Source organism: Alexandromys fortis, unplaced genomic scaffold (assembly GCF_014885135.2).
Source record: "Alexandromys fortis isolate MF-2015 unplaced genomic scaffold, M_Fortis_MF-2015_v1.1 scaffold_19, whole genome shotgun sequence".
In the NCBI taxonomy this organism is placed as follows: domain Eukaryota; kingdom Metazoa; phylum Chordata; class Mammalia; order Rodentia; family Cricetidae; genus Alexandromys; species Alexandromys fortis.
Window position 1 is genome coordinate 15486905 of NW_026067890.1, and position 18377 is coordinate 15505281.

General features: G+C 40.3%; 1 protein-coding gene across 2 annotated transcripts; it reads right to left on the minus strand.

Annotated features, from left to right (window-relative positions):
• Window positions 1–2008: 2008 nt before the first annotated feature.
• Window positions 2009–18361, minus strand: Aimp1 (aminoacyl tRNA synthetase complex interacting multifunctional protein 1). Of its 2 annotated transcripts, none has more exons than XM_050133410.1 (7): window positions 18211–18361; window positions 15730–15863; window positions 14907–15020; window positions 12784–12951; window positions 10667–10878; window positions 7306–7474; window positions 2009–2250 (listed from the first exon to the last, which is right to left on the minus strand). In XM_050133410.1, coding segments are annotated over exons 1-7 (966 nt in total). In that variant the 5' UTR covers window positions 18213–18361; the 3' UTR covers window positions 2009–2083. The 2 variants fall into 2 exon arrangements, with proteins under 2 accessions (XP_049989367.1, XP_049989954.1); XM_050133997.1 differs by lacking the exon at window positions 18211–18361 and adding an exon at window positions 16431–16566.
• Between the last annotated feature and the right edge of the window lie 16 nt (window positions 18362–18377).

Sequence of the window (18377 nt, forward strand, 5' to 3'; positions counted from 1 at the left end):
TCCTCCAGGCCCTCCATTGCAAATGAGGATTAGGCTCTTTCAAAAAGCGTGAAAATAACAGAAACTGCACACATGAGCCAACTTCCAATCGCAGTGACAAAAATCCTTAAGCCATGAGAGTTGCTCACAAAGCTAAGGCTTAACGACACAAAAACTGCAACTTATGAGTGGCCTCTGTCAGCAATGGGACTACAGAGACTGGTCACTGTGTGACTCTGGCTCCCTTCACCTTTTAGATGGCTGCTAAGTTCACACATGCCCACGTGTCAGTGCCATCCCTCCCATCCTGAAACAGCAGACACCGGCCTCACCAGTGAGGGTTTCCCAATGGAAGCCTGCCATATTACCTGTCCATCCCTGTAGTGCCTGCGCTATGGGATAGTTCGTGAGTGGGGCAAGGATCTGGAGATTAAAGAGCACAAGAGACGTGGGTCATTTGTGAAGAGAGAATGCAGAATGTCGCCTTAGAGAAAGACATATATCTAACTGCTGCACAGTGGAAATCCCCCACCTCCAGGCAGAAGAGAAATTACCAGGCTTAAGGTGGAACAAACAACTCCCCTGTAGCTAACCACCAGAGTGAACAGACAGAGCACAGGAACAAACAAATGTTTTGCCAGAAACTGCAAACTATCCTCAATATGAACCCTGGGAGAAGGGGTAGACCGGTGGGCCCTACACATCCCCAGTTGGTGCAATGTCTGTTTACAGGAGACTACTGTAAGCTTTGTAACAGCACAATAAGGCGTGTTTGTGTGACTAAACCCGGCATATTTGAAAGGCAAATCTCATATGGACTTCTTCATAACCGAGGGAGGCAATGCTCACCAGGTCTGTCCCTCCAGGGTGCATAGGATAGGTGTAAACGCCATTGTGCTTGTGCAGCTTCTCCAGCTGCAGCCAACAGGGTTGCTCTCGAGCTGCTGCCATGACTCCTCAGTGGACATTCCACAATTCTGTCACCTCTAACATCCTGGGGTCTACACCACATATTTCACTTCATTGACCTCTTAGGGATGCACACTGTGAGAACATGGCCCTGCTACATAGTACCTCTTCTCACAAGCCTTTTACAATCACCACTGTAAGGCTTCTGTGGTCCTACCACCCTTGCATTCTGCATGTGTGCAAAATTAGCACCAAAGGGACAATGGGACCTCTTGTATGGCTGCAATGGCCTCAAAGTACTTTGATAGCTCAACAGGATAAACGAAATTCTGAGGATAACAACTGCTTAGGTCAGTGGTTTTCAACCTTCCTAATGCTGCGACCCTTTATTAAATTTATTAAATTTCGTCATGTGGTGACGCCCAAGGATGGCCTCCAAGTAGCTTCAGAGATGCCCTCAAGGGACCCTTCCTACTTCTCAGCATCTTTCAATAGCCTGAATCTCTTCAGTAACATCTTCCATGGCACCAACTTTCTTTTCTGTTCAACCTGAAAATATTAAAATCCTTCTACTTTTAGCAGCTGAGCTCTATTTATGATTTTTGCTGTAAACCTAGGCAAACCCAGCCAACTGTCCCCAGGCCTCATTCAGTATGCTATGTTGACCTGAACATTTCTTCACATTAGTCTCTCACTGTTAACTCAGCTTCACACAAAATCTCAGGGCCTGAACAGAATGGAAACAACTTCTTTGTCTGATATAACAGGAACAGCCTCTAGTCCTTCTCCAAAGTTCCTGCTCCTGTCTGAAACCAGGCTAGCAGTCTTTACTGCCTGCATTCTGATTGTGGTCTTCTAAGGTCCCAATAGGAGCACCTTTCTTTTCTTCCTTTCTCATTTTAGGCTTTCTCTTAGTGACATAATCACATCTTTCAAACTCTCGGACAAACCAGTTCCAAAGGCTTCAAACCACATGGTCAGACACAATCATAGCAATGACCCTAGTTCTGGGTACCAAGTTTCTGCTATTCAGTTTTCTGTTGCTGTGACAAAATATTGAGAAAACAAACTTAAAGCAAGATTTGAAAAAAAAAAAAGTTCACAAAAAGAACAACTCATATTCTATGTGCAAGTGACAAATATACTCCTCTTTATTGTTATCAAGGTTTCTCAATGTCTTTCAGTAACAGAGCACTTATTTAATTCCACTATTGGCCATGGTTTGGGCCCTGCAAACGCCCTTTCCCTTCACCTCGAAGGGAGCCCCTTTGTATGTGGCCACACACTCAGCATTGGTGTGCAGGTCAGGCTGGATCTGCTCCCAGATCTTCTTCTTAGGGTTCAGCTCCTTGTCAGGCTCTCCTGTTCAGAGAAAAACCAGCAAGTTACATAAGTAACACCCAGAAAAGTCAGATACCCTGGGGATTCAAGGTTTTAAGACTGTTAGGCAAGTATGTTTCATTTAGGCTAAATCTCTAGTCCCAAATCAAAGAAAATTGTAAGCTATTCATTTAATCATGCAAAGAAGGTCTGGGAAGAAAGGAGCCCTTTCAGATGGATTAGACTTTTACAGCTGGCAGGGGCAGTTTCTGAGGAGCAGTAAGAGTACTTTCTAAATGCTAGGAACACAGGTTATTGCCTGAAATACATACAACAATCTTGATTCCAATACACAACACAGGGAGAAACTGAAGGAGAGAGAAGGTGCAGTCACACCAGCAGTAGGCATAGGCAGGCTATGACATCAGAGCCTATTACCCCTGGAACAGCACCCGGCCTCCTGATATGTCATGCTGTGGCTTACAAAGGAAACAAACTGCCCTGGAATAAGTGGACATCACTCCTAATGCCTCCTCTATTTGCAATAAGTGACAATGTGTGCATCATAACCAATAGAGACAGATAAGGAGTGGAGTACCTCAGGTCTAAGTTTAAAGACAAGTAGCAGATCAAATAACTTTTTACCGACAGGGAAGCAGGCTATCTTACTACTGTTAACAGTTTCTACTCCTTCTCTCCTTCCCTCCCTCCCCACATATTTCATATGTATGCAAATAACAAAATGGAGGACATTTTTTGACTATTTAGCAAAGCTTCTGTGCTGGCTGATATTCACCGCTCCACCAAGATATTGCCAACATGACAATGTGTTCATCAAGCAGTGACCCAGATTTACACACAAGTGTCCACTTTAAGATGAAACTACAAAAACTGATGCATAAGTCACAGCAGGCAATCTAGGAGGCCTAGTTAATGTTGTACTCATTAGCAGATTTTCAGTGTAGGTCAACTATTACATCAGAATAAGTAATTTACTGCTTTCATAGCTAAATCAACACTGACTTCAAAGCTTCTAAAGACAGGCTGACTCTCTCTGTGGGGGCTAATGTAGCTAGTGATTTTAAGTTAAAGGCAACTCCAAAACTAGAGCAATAGCTGACAGAATTCACTGAATATTTTCCATCTGTACTCTACAAATGGAATGATGCCTAGACAATAGCATGTTTGTCTGAGGTACTCTGTGAGAATTCAGAGTAGAACAGCTAGCAATGGATAGAAGAGCAGCCAGTAGAGAAAGAGGACTAAAAGAGTATGGTGTCTGGAGCCGAGTGAGTTAAGAAGGAGCCTGCAAAACAACCATGGTGTTCCACGGAGGAGTGGGGGAATCTCCTTAACCCTAGCAATACTGGAAGATTAGAAGCAAAGGAAACTGGAGTCAAATGGATTTCAGAGAAGAGAAATTGAGCACAGATAACTGATTTTTAAAAATAAGTAATTTGAAAGTTAAATCTATGCTTTGTATTATTTTTACTGCAAAGGCTCATTATTAATGTTTATCAGCATGACCTTGGAGTAAATTTCCATTTGTTATTAGACCATGAATAGTGCAGTCTCAGAAAAGTAAAAATCCAAGCCAATCTAAAACCAAAGCAAACCTATCATGACCTTTGTCTCCTGGTTACAAAACTGACTTAAAATTATTTCTACATGGGGCCTCAGGGACCAATTAGTATATCTAAATACTAAAATTTATAGCTGTCCTCAATTAGATTTTAATGAGTGTTGGGTGGAAGGGAAGTGTTTTAGTTGTTACTACACATATTATTTGGCATCCTCTAACTTCTATGGGAGTTTCTAGCTTTGTAATAGGGGATGGGGTGTTTTCTAAGAATGGATATTGACAGTGTGTGCAGAAAATATCCACAGAGGCTTTCTCCTCCAGGATGTTTATGGCATGAAGGCTGCTCCCCTAGGACCATTCCTACAGAGATGAGAAGTCATCTCAATAGTCTCCTGGTTTTATAAAGTTTTTTACATTTGGCAGGCATTCTTGTCCTTAGCCTAGGCTGGCCTCAAATTCATGGTCTGCCTTCCAAGACCTGGGATCACATGGCATGCCATATCCCATCCAGCTTAATTCCTAAGTGTTCAAATAATAAATAATCCTGATTGACCTTTAATGTGTTGGAAAAGTTACCAACTTCTGCTTCCAAAGTGGTTACTTATCAGATTTACTGCTAGCGAAGCAGTAATTGGTATAGAAGCATATATAAGGTGAGGTCTCAGACCAAGTCTGCTCAGCTATTTGATAGTGCTCAGTCTGATTGAGCATATTCTAAGTGATAAAACCATTAAAGTTTAGTTTTCTCTTCATAAATATCAACTTTCCAGAACATTCAAGTGCCTCATGAACAAAGAGAGAATTGGGGAAAAAAAATACCAGGTTGAGTAACATGAAGCATACAGCTAAACCAACACAGAGATCCAGAAAACATGGTGAAAGCAAGAAATCCAGCTGGGCTGTTAGCACTCCAAATGCTAGGTCAGTGAGAATCTCAGTAACAGACAGATGACAAAAACGGATTTGAAAGCTGAAATGATTCACCTGGTAACTCCGAGATAAGGATATGAAAAAAAGTTACCACAGTAACAAGAGAGTCGTAAGCATTCATAAATTAGCCACTACATTTTACTGGTCCCCAGTTTTCAAATTTGTAAAAAGGGTTAAAGTACATTTCTTCTGCTTTTAATTATTTGACTGCATAATGTCAAGAAGTAAAATAAAATAAGCCTTAATAAGTTTCTTTCTTTCTTTTCCTCTTCTAGTCCTTAGCCTAGGTTGGCTTCAAATTCACAATGTGACTTCCAAGTCCTGGGATTACATCATATACCATATTCCATCCAGTTTAATTCTTAAATGTCAAATAATAAATAAGGATACTGTTAATATGAAAGTTCAATAAGGATTATTTATGTTTTTCTTAATGAATTCTACATCTTAAAAGAAAAAATTATTTTGATGTTTTATTCAAATTTATTTAACTACTAAATATATATATAATATGACAGCTTACTCCAAAGTAGGTGATTTTTAGGAGTGCTCCAATATTGTGGGACTGAAGGGAGTGACAATTATGCTCTCAGAATTTAAAACAATGTTTCCTCAATTAAACATCTAGAATGGAATTTTCTCAAAAAAATTCATATCCGCCGGGCGGTGGTGGCGCACGCCTTTAATCCCAGCACTCGGGAGGCAGAGGCAGGCGGATCTCTGTGAGTTCGAGACCAGCCTGGTCTACAAGAGCTAGTTCCAGGACAGGCTCCAAAACCACAGAGAAACCCTGTCTCGAAAACAAACAAACAAACAAAAAAAAAAAACAACAAAAAAAATTCATAAAGCATAGGTCACCATGGTTTCTCATTTACTAAGCTCAAGACAAATCCTTGAGTAGAGGATTTGTAGAGGAGTAGAGGAAGCTTTGAGTAAACAAGGTCCTGGGTGAATATGTCTGTTCACATGGGCACAGTCATGTCAAGGACCCCAATGCCCCAGTACCACGGAGCACCAAAGTCTTCCCCAGAAAATGCTCAGACGAACTGCAAAACCTTCTTAGGGGTAGGGACTGGATTGTTTCCCAAGTATAGATATTGATAGTGTGTACAGAAAACAGCCAGGGTAGCTTTCTCCTCTAGACCACCCCTATTGAGATAAGATTTGCTGGCTTGCCTCTTGCTTTTATAAATATTTTCTACACCTGGCAGGCACTCTTTCTTCTGCTTCAAAGATCTATTTCTTAAGCTAGGCATAATGGTTCATGCCTGCAATTCCTCCAACACTTGGGATGAGAAGGCAGGGGGATGGCTTGGCTTATAGATGATAGGCCCTGCTGGTCAGAGGTTATAGTCTACCATGGCCTGGTAGCTCTTTCTGAGTTTGACAATATGGAGGACTCCTTCCCAGTGGGGGCTTTCTCAACCTAGCCTCATCTGGAGGATGTCTCTAGGCCTGGATGCCTGACTTATCTCAAGGATGACCCTCGACACAGTTCCCTCCAAACACTCCTCCCCACTATTCACACAGCATGCTCTAGCTATTTTCATAGGGCCACCTTATGCATATTAGGTGACACCCCAGCCTGTCTTACTCTCTATAACCCCCCAACTCTGGAATAAAGCTAAAGCTGTTCCTGGAAGGCCATTTCTGCCGTGATCACAGGTCCGATAAAGTTCTCTGACACCAATTCTATCCCTTTGACTTTGTGGACAGATGGCCGATGGACTGAGGAAAAAAGGGTGCTGTGGAATAACCCTCTGTATACTGTAAAGATTTGCCATTTGAGTTGGTTTAATAAAATGCTGACTAGCCAGTAGCCTAGCAGGAAGTAGTGGTAGGGCAACTAAACTAAGGATGATGGGAAGGAGCAGGGCGGAAGAAGGAATCCTCAGCCAGACACAGAGGAAGCAGGAGATGAACATGCCATGATAATAAAGGTACCGCCACATGGCACAGCATAAATAAGGAATATGGATTAACTTTAAACTGTAAGTGCTAGTTAGTAATAAGTCGGAGCTATTGGCTGAACAATATAATATAATATAATATAATATAATATAATATAATATAATATAATGTAATATAATTAATATGTCGTAATTTGGGATGTGGCTGCTGGGTATTGGGAATTGGTGGGCCAGAGAGAAACATTCAATTACAAAGGGGACCCTGTAAGATACTATCTCAAAATGTACTAAAACAAGACAAGAAATCCTTTCTACTTTTCCAGTATTATTACACTACAGCTTTCTCAGGAACATTTATACTAAAGAAAACAATTTAAATGGAACTTTACTTTCCATCACTAGTCTTTGTGTAGTTTAAGTGATTTTAGAGCACATTAACTTGATTCACATCCATGTCCTATTATTATTCTGTAGGTATAGAATCTTTGTAGCATCTCCTGTAATGTGTGACTCTATGGACAGCAAGATGGTTATGTTATGCTCACTGTGCTATCGTAAGCAAACTTCCTGAAAAACCTCCTGATACACACATAGGACAGGTTTTAACCTCTAAGCTTTATAAACATCACTTTATAAACTTATTCCCAATCTATTTAAATAATTATTGATACTTACCAGGGAAAGCATCAAAAGTAATTCTGTCTCCAGGAACAGACCCATTGGGAGGTGCCAGAATTTCCACTTTCTCTGGTGAACTAGCACACATTACCATTGCTTGAGACAGTACTCCCCGCATTTTTGCAGGCTTCAGATTACAAAGTAAAACCACCATCCGATTTTGCATCTGTCCAGAACAAAAGAGATGACTAAAGATATGTAGAGATTTAAAATAATCATGTTTAGGATACTTCAGGCACACTGACACTCTACTTATTAAATTTGTTATCTTTGTGGATGTAACTTTGTCTTTGTGTAGTTAAAATATTTTTTAACTATGAAATCATGTATAAAAAAATGAAGACTGATATCTTGCATAAACATGAAAAGAAAATCCCTCAAATTGGCAAGGCATGCATACAACAGTAGAAATCTTTTTTTTTCCCAAATATATACAGAAATTTTGTTTTTTTCCCAATGTATATAGGTATTTTGCTTGTAAGCAGTTCTGTATCTGGTGTCTGTGGATACCAGAGGAGGGTATCAAATCTCTTGAACTGGAGTTAAAGATGCTCATGAGGTTCCATAGGGGCACTGGGAGCCAAACCCGGGGCCTCTGTAAAAACAGCCAATGTTCCTAATCATCTGTCTAGCCCATCTGGCCATTTGTCCAGCCCAGTGGAAATTTGTCAATTAAATATTAATTTAAAGAATAAATAACCGAGTGAAGCAGCCTGATGTTGAACTTCAGTTACAACCAATGGGAAATGTATAAAGTTGATCCTCCATTTCCATGAAAAAACAGGTCAAAAAGCATGGAGTCAGGAGTTGCCACAGGATCAGATTACAAGTATGCATATTATTTAGGTCAGCATTACAACTAAAGTAAATTAACTAACTTATATTAACTTTTTTTCTCTACACATTCAGCCATTTCCAATACTAGACAAGGTTTTTCTCCTCTCCTTTTTTTAGTTCTGGAGACTGAACCTAGATATGTACAGACTTGGCTGGTGCTCCCCATCTCAGCAGCATCCCAAGGCCATTCTTAAAAAGAAACTAACAGCTCAATAACACATCACAGTGCACATCTGGGGCTACTTCCATAATTTGCTATAGCGCTAAAAAGAAATTCTGTCCATCTTCCAGAGTCAAAACATCTTTAACTTTCTCCCAATTATGCCCATCCTTTACAGGCTTAATTAAAACAAAAGGCACACAAGACTCCTGTGTCAGGGAAAAATTAAAAGATGTATCATAGATAAAAGATGGCAAATTAGGACCAAATTTATTTCTAGATCCAATAACTAAAACATTCTTGATGAATATACCCTTCACAGATAATACCTTGTTCAGCACTTGAAAGTATCATATTATAACAATATATAAAAATCAAATCTATGTAAGAATAGTATGTGAATTAGTTAGATGAAGTCTTTTCAGATCTTACAGTAACTGTAGTTATTTTCTTCAGAAAAATAGACAGATAGATGGGTGCCAGCACTTTTATGGATCCAGTGCCTTACAGAATGCTTACTGGGACTGTGCTGAATCTGTGGTTTAAAGCGATGTCTACATAAACAGCCACACTCAACAGCTATAAAAATCTGTAACTTCTGAGAGCAGAAAAAACCCTTACGTGAAGCTATATGAATGGGTTCAAGACTAGCAGGTTCTTTTTTCTAGGAGTCTTAAGAATCTAACTTTAATGATACAGAGACGGCTTCAGATGTTAAAGGAGGGAATCTATTGATCTATCGTAATTTGCTACTGGTCTTTTTCATGGAAAAGTGTTTGGTACACACTAGGTGTCCAATATATATTTGTATCTAGAAATATGAACGAATGGTATGAATTTATCCAGGGTAAAACAGCCAAGTAACATATAAACAGAGTCATCTTAATGTTCAGCCCACGGTCTTTGCTATAGCTCAAAAGCATCAGGAACAAACACAATCAGCAGATGATTCAAATCACTTACAGAGACATCTAAAAAGACCAAACTGAATGCTGCCCTGATTCTTTCTGCTGCTATTACACAGATTTAAAATGAACTTTCAATTTTTCAAGAATGTAATATTCAAAAGTGGAGGAAGAAAATAAAGGACACCGTGCATAAAATATACTGTAATTACTTTTAAATATCCTAAATGCTCAGCTCTGCTTTTACTGGAGTATAATTAGCATCTGAATACAGACTGAGAGTGTAGCTATGCTATGACAAAATCACATTACTAAGTGTCAAAATTACAATGGGGAAATGTTGAAATTTCAAAATATGACCTCCTCCTCATAACTAAATTTCTTTCATGAAGTAATCAGTATTCAGTCTTTACTGTCTCAGATAATTAGGCACTAAAATTCTAAAGGAATTAGTGTGTGAAACTGAAGTGAAGATTAAGTCCTTCCGTTCTACATGACAGTTTAGAATGGTACCATGTTTTGGTAGTGCTATAAAAAGTAGTTCACAGTATCAGCAGGATAGATAAAAGAAATGATAAGCTAGGTAGAAATAATAGCGTCTTTCTTGTTTTACTAGGACCTAATCCACTATACATAATCCACTGTCATCTGAACATCCAACACCACAAGCACTGCAATGATAAATCCCAACTACAGCTGACCTCCTGCTCAGCTCTGACCCCCACCTCAGTTACACCAAGGTTGACAGTACACAGCGAGTAACTGCTTTGTAGAGTAGATACTAACAATCATGGATTCTGCCTCAAGAAAGCAGGGAATGATGGAAAACTCGGCTCCATGTCCTTCCACATGAGTACTGTAACCACCGTGAAAGATGACTAACCTATGCTGGCACTGTCCTTCCATGTGTATGCAGTGGCAAACGAGAACGGTGGAAGGCAAGGGCTCACAGCCACAACTGTCCTCTGACCTCCACACTCATTCTAAGGCACACACAACACTGCCCTCACATACATTAACACAGAACACACAAGAGGGAAATAAATGATGTGTATTTTCTGTCCTGCTAAATTTATCTTTCAGGCCTCTAAGTCTGAGGTAATTTCATATACCTTTTTTGAAATTCACCTTAAAAATCCATCTTTTTCATATTTATTTTTATGAGTGTTTTGTTGCATGCATGTATGTTCACGATGAATGTACTTGTTCAGAGTGAATGTCTAGAGAGGGTACAGAAGAGCCTGGAAATGGAGTTACAGATTGTGAGCTGCTACGTGGGTCCTGGAAAGCCAACTCTGGTCCTAAGAGCAGTAAGTGCTCCCAACCAGAGCCATTGCTCTCACTCCCAACTATAATCATCCTGAAATTCACGTATTAATCATTTACAGCAACACATATGAATAAATCACTTAAGATGATGTATGTAAGCAGTGGTCACTTTAGGGGGACAGATCACCTGCTCCAGAGGAACGTGATTCACCAGTCCACTGACAACGGTCCTTGGAGCTGCTTCTCCCACATCTACTTCTTCTACATACAGCGAGTCTGCATCTGGATGCTTTTTGGCAGTAACAATACAACCAATGCGAAGATCCAGACGAGAAACATCTATTGGCTTTGAGTCAGTATTTGCTGCTGCTGACTGCTGTTTCTTCTCCTTTTTCTCTCCTAAGGATTGACACTGTGTAAGCATCAGACATAAGACAAACAAGTAACACCAGGAGAAGCCTCTGGTACCAGTGCTGATGAGTTCAGGGAAAAAAAAAAAAAAAAATCACTTCTATCACAAAGTATACTCAAGTTATAAAACCTACATAACCTTAGCTATTTCTCTAAATACAGTATTCCTAAAAAAAAAAAAAAAAGATAAATTAGCATATTATTTGATCCATTTTACCATCATAATCATCACTGTTAATCTCTTACGGTGCCAACCTGTGCATAAAGGGTACTACTGTACAACAATTCTCTCTGTACAGCTGGGTTGATCGGTTGTTTGATCCATCTTCCAGGTCATCTTGCCTGGTGTGCCCCTCCTGTTTCAGTTGAATGTTGGCCATTAACAAGTTGGTGATCTGATCCTAAGTCAGCACTAGGAAATGATCAGCTGTTTTAGACAGTAGGTAAGTTTCCTGTTGGCCAGAAAGTTGTCAATTTGGTTGTATGTGCATTTGTCAGGAAATTTGGCCTGCTTGAATTTTGTATTGGATATGTACAAATCATTCGCATAGCAGACGTCATACAGTTGTTCCCCTCTACTGTTCCTTTGTTCGAATCCATACATTCCCAAGACACTATAATCCATTCTTTATCCAGATCCCACTTTTGCACTGAAGTCACCCTAACAATTAATCTGTCATTTGTATGCACTGCTGACCTTGTTCTGCAGATCTGTGTAGACACTATTGATGACATACTCTTCTGCTTCTGCTGTTGGCGCGTATACCTGAATGATAGTCACTGGACGTGTCAGGTCTGTACCCAAGTATGCATTTTTGGGCCAAATTGGAAAGCACTGAAGCTACACCTGCTGCGTGCTTTCCCTCTCCGCCTGAGTTTATAATCTTGCATCCATTCACTACATTCTTGTGTTCCTGTCCAATGAGTTTCTGCCAATCCAATGACATCCCACCTGAAGCAACTGAGCTCACGCACAAGCAAGTCCGTTCCCCGGACTGTGTTTAGTATTCTCACGTTCCGGGTCCCTATTGTGGTGACTCTTTTTGTTGTTATGTCTCTGTGCTTTCACGGGCCCAACACACTTCTAATAAAGTCTGATATTTACACAAGGATCTGAAAAGTATTGGATGCTAAAATGCTTTATGTCAATTCATAAAGCCCTTAGCATTTTGTATTTTCCAAAAAACTGCCAAATGAGTGCAAGAATAATGGGAGGCAAATATAAGAACAGACTATAAAAGCAGATCTACAGACAAATCTAATGAATGAATACAAGCGTTTACTAGACAAGTTGCTTCAATAGCCGGGTAAGGGTGAAAGAAGGGACCTTAAGAACCTGAACAAATGTGGCATCTTACAAGTCAAGAGGACAGCTGAAGCTTAGATATACTTGGGGACAGGAATTACAGAATTTGCTGGTTAAGTAGATCTGAAGACTGAAGGAAGGGGACCAGTGTGGCTGCCTAGTAGACTCTGAGACTTCTTTGCCGTGCTATTTTATCAGTTCCTTAACATCCACACCTCAGTTCAGATGTTCTGCCTACTAGATGTCACTGTCTGCTTCTCCCAAATGGCTAGAAGCCAACTTTAACATCTGACTTCTTTGGACCAAAGCTCCAAATATACATCCAAGTTTAGTTTTACATCTTATCTTTGATGCTTTTATTTATACTGATCCCTCTACAAAACATAACTCATTTTACGCTGTCAAAGTTGTCAACATTCACATATTCCTCGGGATTCAATTTCTATATTCTAACGACAGACTGCTTTTAATTTTATCTTAGCTCCTAAAACTTTGGACTTTCTTTTCAATACCTTTATTATCACCATAAATATTAATATTGCCTGATAAAACAATCAAAGGTCAACAAGATTAATAATGAAAAGTACCTTTCTTTTCAGCTTTCTCTTTTACCTTCTTTTCTTCTCCTCCCCCTCCTTTAGTCTGTTCTTTTACACTAGAAGAGGTGGTTGATACCGAGGTAGACTGTACCACAGTTGCAGAAACTGCAGGTTTAGCTTGCTGCTGAGTGTCAGATGGGACTGGAATTTGTTTCACTGACAGAGAAAATGAACAGGGTCACTCATGCTATGCTCATAAACAAGGTAGAACAATAGGTTTGCAAATCACAAATGCGAACCCTTTTTAAGAGAAAACTCTAATATATATGGACATCAAGTATCCATTATCTGAAGCTATAGAAATGGCATCAAAAATTAAGTTATTTTAACAATTACTAAGGCCACCATTTTTTTTTATTTCCATTTACTCATTAGTATATAAAGAAGAGTGCAGGTAACATTGGAATCTAACATTTATCATGGACATACTATGGGTTAAAAACTTGAATAGTTTTTAACTATTTGAGTAAGCTCTAGCAATTCTCCTAAACTTCCTAAGTAGATTCCATGTCATTATACTGTATTATGAATAATAAATCTGAACCATCAAGAAGTTAACAATCTAGCCCACTGACAGGGAATAGAGAAGCAGCATTGCCTGTCTAAACACTTCTATGTTAAAAAAACACAACTGTTTATAAAGAGGGTTAGAGAGATTGCTCCACAAAGCACTAGTTGCTTTCAGAAGATTGGAGCTCTGTACCTGGCTCCCATGCCAGATAGCTCACTACTGCCCATAACTTTAGCACTATGTATCACGCATCTTCTGGCCTCTGCAACACCGTGTATCAAGATATGGCCCAGCATGGTACAGTCACTTCTGCTGCTGTGGATCAAGATGTAGACTCCCAGCTCCTTCTGTCTTGTCATGATGATAATGAACTAAACCTCTGCACTATAAGCTAGCCAACTAAGTGTTTTCCTTTATAAGAGTTGCCATGGTAATGGTGTATCTTTACAGCAACAGAAACCCTAACTAAGACAGATTGTACATGTTACTCATTTTACCCTTATTTTATTTCGTTAAGGGAAGAATTCATACAGCATTCAAAATATCATGCTGATAGCATATCAAAAAAAGCCAGCAATAGAGAAAGGCATCACAGGGCTGGTGAAGGGGCTTAGTCATTAACACTTCTTCCACACAAGTATGAGGACTGGAGTTCAGATTCTCAGACCCCACATAAATGCCAAATGCTGGTGCATGGTGGACAGCCTGTAACTCCAGACTGGGGAGGCAGAGACAGGAGCTCACTAGAGCAAGCTACTTAGTGAGACTAGCCACACCAGCAAGTTCTCAGTTTGATGAGAGATCCTGCTCAAAGAACATATTAGAAAGTCATCAAAGGTAATTCCCAACATAACCTCAGGCCTCCACATGCATGTGAAAACCTGTGCCCCAAACATGCAAATATGTATACATAGAGAACCCACTGTCCGTGCCCCCCAACTCTAACACACACACAAGAAAATGGAATGAGCTTTTCAAATGGGCCAATAAAATTTTAACTTTATCTGTAATTTTTAGTCAAACTGATAATTATTTGATGGTTTGAAAAGTTCTTTGATTTTTTTTTTTAGGCAAGTGACTCTCATCTCTAAGTTTTATTGTCTCAGTTTAGAAAATAAAGTTATTTTGAGAACAATTTTTTCTTTTACTTTTTGAGATAGTGTTTATCTGAAGCACAGGCTGGGCTGAAAATCATCATGTAGCCCAGGATGGCCTCAAATTTATAGTATTCATACTTCCCTAGCCTCCTTAGTCCTGGGGTTACAGATGTGAGCACACCTGCTGACAAAAGGATCTGAGTATATAAAAAGTTTGTCACTTGACACAAACGCTCCTGAAAAAGTCTAGTAACTGTAAATTAATTACTATGGCTATTTTTTCAGTAGGTATCAAACAGCAGAAACAATGCTGGTCAAGTTCTAGTACACAGCACAAAACTGAGACGCGTAAGCTTTGAATACCAGCTTTACCACCTTCTATGACCTCAGAGATCAACTGCCTTTCCAGTCTACGTCATTTCTTCCTATAGGGAAGGACAGAGGTAGGAAGATGAAATCACATGCTCGTGGTAGACTGAGCACCCTAGCGTTGTCATCCTCACCCCCATTCTGAATCTCCGCCTGAATCAGCTCCTGCTTTAGCTCTTCTATTTCTTTCTTCAGTTTAGCATTTTCAACTCGAAGTTTCTTTTCTTCTCTCAAAGTTGCCTGCAAAACTAGAATCAAGAAAATTCACTTAAAAACTATTTTCAAATGTTTTACTTGAATATTATTTGGAAAGAGTAAATACAATTGTAGCTGTTATAACAACAGGAACTAGTATCTGGCCAGTTGCTTTATGACAGTTTACTATTTTAATATCAACAATATCTCACTAGTCACTGGGACATTGGGTTTAAGACTCCCACCAAAACAAATCCGAGGACATAAATGCTGTAAATAGTGATTTGTAGATTAAAAAACAAGGAAATGGACTGTGGGCACATAGTAGGGCATTTTCTTAACTGATGATTAACACGGGAGAGCCTGCCTGGGGTGGTGCCTTCCCTGGGGAGGTGGTCCTGGTTGTATAAGAAAGCAATTTAAGCAAGTCATAGAAAGCAAGTTAGTAAACAGTGCTCCTCCATGGCCTTTTCTTTGGTTCCTGCCTTGACTTTCCTTCATGACAGACTCTAAGCTGCAAGTTGAAATAAACTCTTTCCTCTTCAACACACTTTTGGTGCTTTATCATAACAGAAAGCAAACTAGGTCTTTTAGTATATACCAATTCTAATTTATCATAATCCTAGAACACTTTTAATATTTTTATACTCAAAGGAATCTAAAAGCCATAATTAAAATTATCAAGTTATAATTTACATAGTAAACATTTAACTGTCATTATTAGAATTTAGATATTTCCTTAGACTATTAAAATGGTCTTACCCGCCTTCTCCTTGAGAAGGGCAACCTGCTGCTTGAGATATTCAATGATCTGGTCTGCCTCTGCACCCTTCTGCTCGAGCCTCTTCAGAATAGCATCACTGGTTGCCATCTTTGTCCAGAATCGGCAGAAAATCCTAAATGAAAAATAAAAGTCATAAATATACTCTGGAAGGAAAGAATATACTTATTTTATAGGAATTGCCATAGGACTGAGGAAACTCAAAAGATCTGAACTTACTGAGCAAACTACTGGAGAAAGGAAACTAGGCAGAATCAAACAGAATAGACTGTGGTCTGAACTTGTGAAGGAGCAAGCGGTGCTCTCCCTGGGCAGGTGGTCTGAGTTATGTAAGAAAGCCAGTTCAGTGAAGAGCAGGAGAGCTAGCCTGAAGCACTATCCCTCCACGCATCTACTTCAGGTTCCTGCCTGGAGTTTCTGTTGACTTCACTGTGACCTGAAAGGGTTAGGAAAATAAAACTGTTCCTTGCCCAAGTTGCTTTTGGTCTGTTTTGTCATAGCAACAGATATCTAGGTTTTTGTTAGTGTTTTCTAGCAATGTGCAGCACTGAGGAAAAAATACAATGCTTACACAAGGTGGCTCCAGTCAACCTTAAGTGAAAAACACACTTAACAGGCCATGTGACTGTGTGACCAACTTCTCCATGTTTCACTTTGTTAGTTTATATTAGGATCCTCTCACCTGCTTTCTTGCTCTCCACGGGGCCTTTTCTTCACCTGTTGCCTGAACACTGTTGTTCAGAGTTTGGAATAGATATCTTCTGGGGATCACAAATCATCACCAGGCAGTTTATGGTTACCCCTGTCACCCAGGGTTAATATGAGGGAACAGGATGGACGAAATGGGGGAAGGACAGAGACGAAGAATAAGAGATATTTTGATTGAGGGAGTCATTATAGAGCTAGCAAGAAGCCTGGCACTAGAGAAGTTCCTAGGAATCCACGAGGACGACCCCAGCTAAGAACTTATAGTGGACACGGTGCCTGCATTGGCTTTGTCCTGTAGTTAGATTGACGACTACCTTAAATGCCACCACAGAACCTTTATCCAGCAACTGATCGAAACAGAGACAGAGATCCACAGCAAAGCACTGGGCTGAGTTCTAAAAGTCCAGTAGACGAGTGGGAGGAGTGAGAATATGAGCAAAGGGGTCAAGACCATGAAGGGGCTACTCACTGAAACAGTTTACCTGAACTAATGGGTTTCCCAAAGTCTACTTAATGAAAATAAACTGCAATTCATAGTTTCCTTGTGCGTGTTCATTGAGTACCCCAAGAATATGACTGGACATATTGAAGTGTCTATTAGGTTTCCTTTGAGGAAAAACAAAAGGCTCCTGACTTCCTTTCTCACTTCTGTCCTCAGTCTACCGAGTAACCCTCTTCAAAAGAAGTTGGATAACATTACTGGGCTACTGAAATCCTTACAGTGGCGTTCACTCACACTCACCCCCATGATCAGCCTGATCACTCGCATACTGTCTCCATCTTTAATTCCTTCTCTCAATTCTGAGCCCTCAGGCTTCCCTGATATTTTGCTAAGCTTTTGTTTCATGGTCTTTGGCATGACTGGGCCTTCTGACTGACAGTACCTGCTGACAGACAGGTTACCTGTGCAGTTAAGTACACTTATGTCACATCCTTCCTAGAAAGCCATCTTTTCCTTGAGAACCTTCTCCTTTGGCCACATTACAGTGCCAAATAATATATACCTTTCTTTACTGTTAATACTCTTAGTGATCGGAATTTATAATCTAAAATATGGTATGGGGGTTGGAAAGAGAGCTCAGCAGTTAAAAACGATTACTGCTGTTGCATGGAACCCAGGTTTGGTTCCTAGCACTCACATCGGAGGCTCACAAGCACTGGCTGGTCCCTGGGGATCTGATGCTTTTTAGCCTTCATGGTCACTTGCATACAAGTTTTGCACAGAAACTCAATCGGGCGTGTACGCATACCCATAAATAAATCAATATTAACATCGTACTTTTAGGGCTGTACTTCAACAATAAAACGTACACCGAGAAAAATTACTGGGAATTTTGTCCGTTTTGTTGGTTTTTCTTTCTGCTTTGCTTACGAATCTTTACCTAGTAACTAAAACGGTGGCCCGAGTATAGTGATAGCTGGCGTTTCTACCATCTGCTGATTCAATACCTTTCTCTCTTGAATCCCTCTCCATGTACAAACACTGGAAATCCTTTACACACTCACTTAAAGTAAACAAGCTTTACTTTATGAATCCACCCCCTGCATGCTTTCCCTCGGCCAAGTATTAATTTCCAAAACTTAGGTGAATCAAAAAGGGCCAAGTTTTTCCTGTTTCCTCGTGGCACGGGGGTGGGGGTGTGACCACGCTTCCTACAAGGACTTGGATGGCCAGCTTCTCTTTTCCTGGGGAGAAAGGGAAGAAGAACTTTGGATCGCTTCCAATCGACCCTAGACCCTCTCCTGACACTCACATGAAGCGACGAACCGCAGCTCTGGAGCAGCCTCAGCCGGGTGCAGGAAAGGCCAGCCTCCCGCAGCCCGTGGCCGGGGGAAGAGGACCTAAGGGCTGTCCCTGACACATGCCTGAGAGTTTCCCAGATTCACCCCACACCAGCCGTCCGCTCCCTGCACTCGCTCT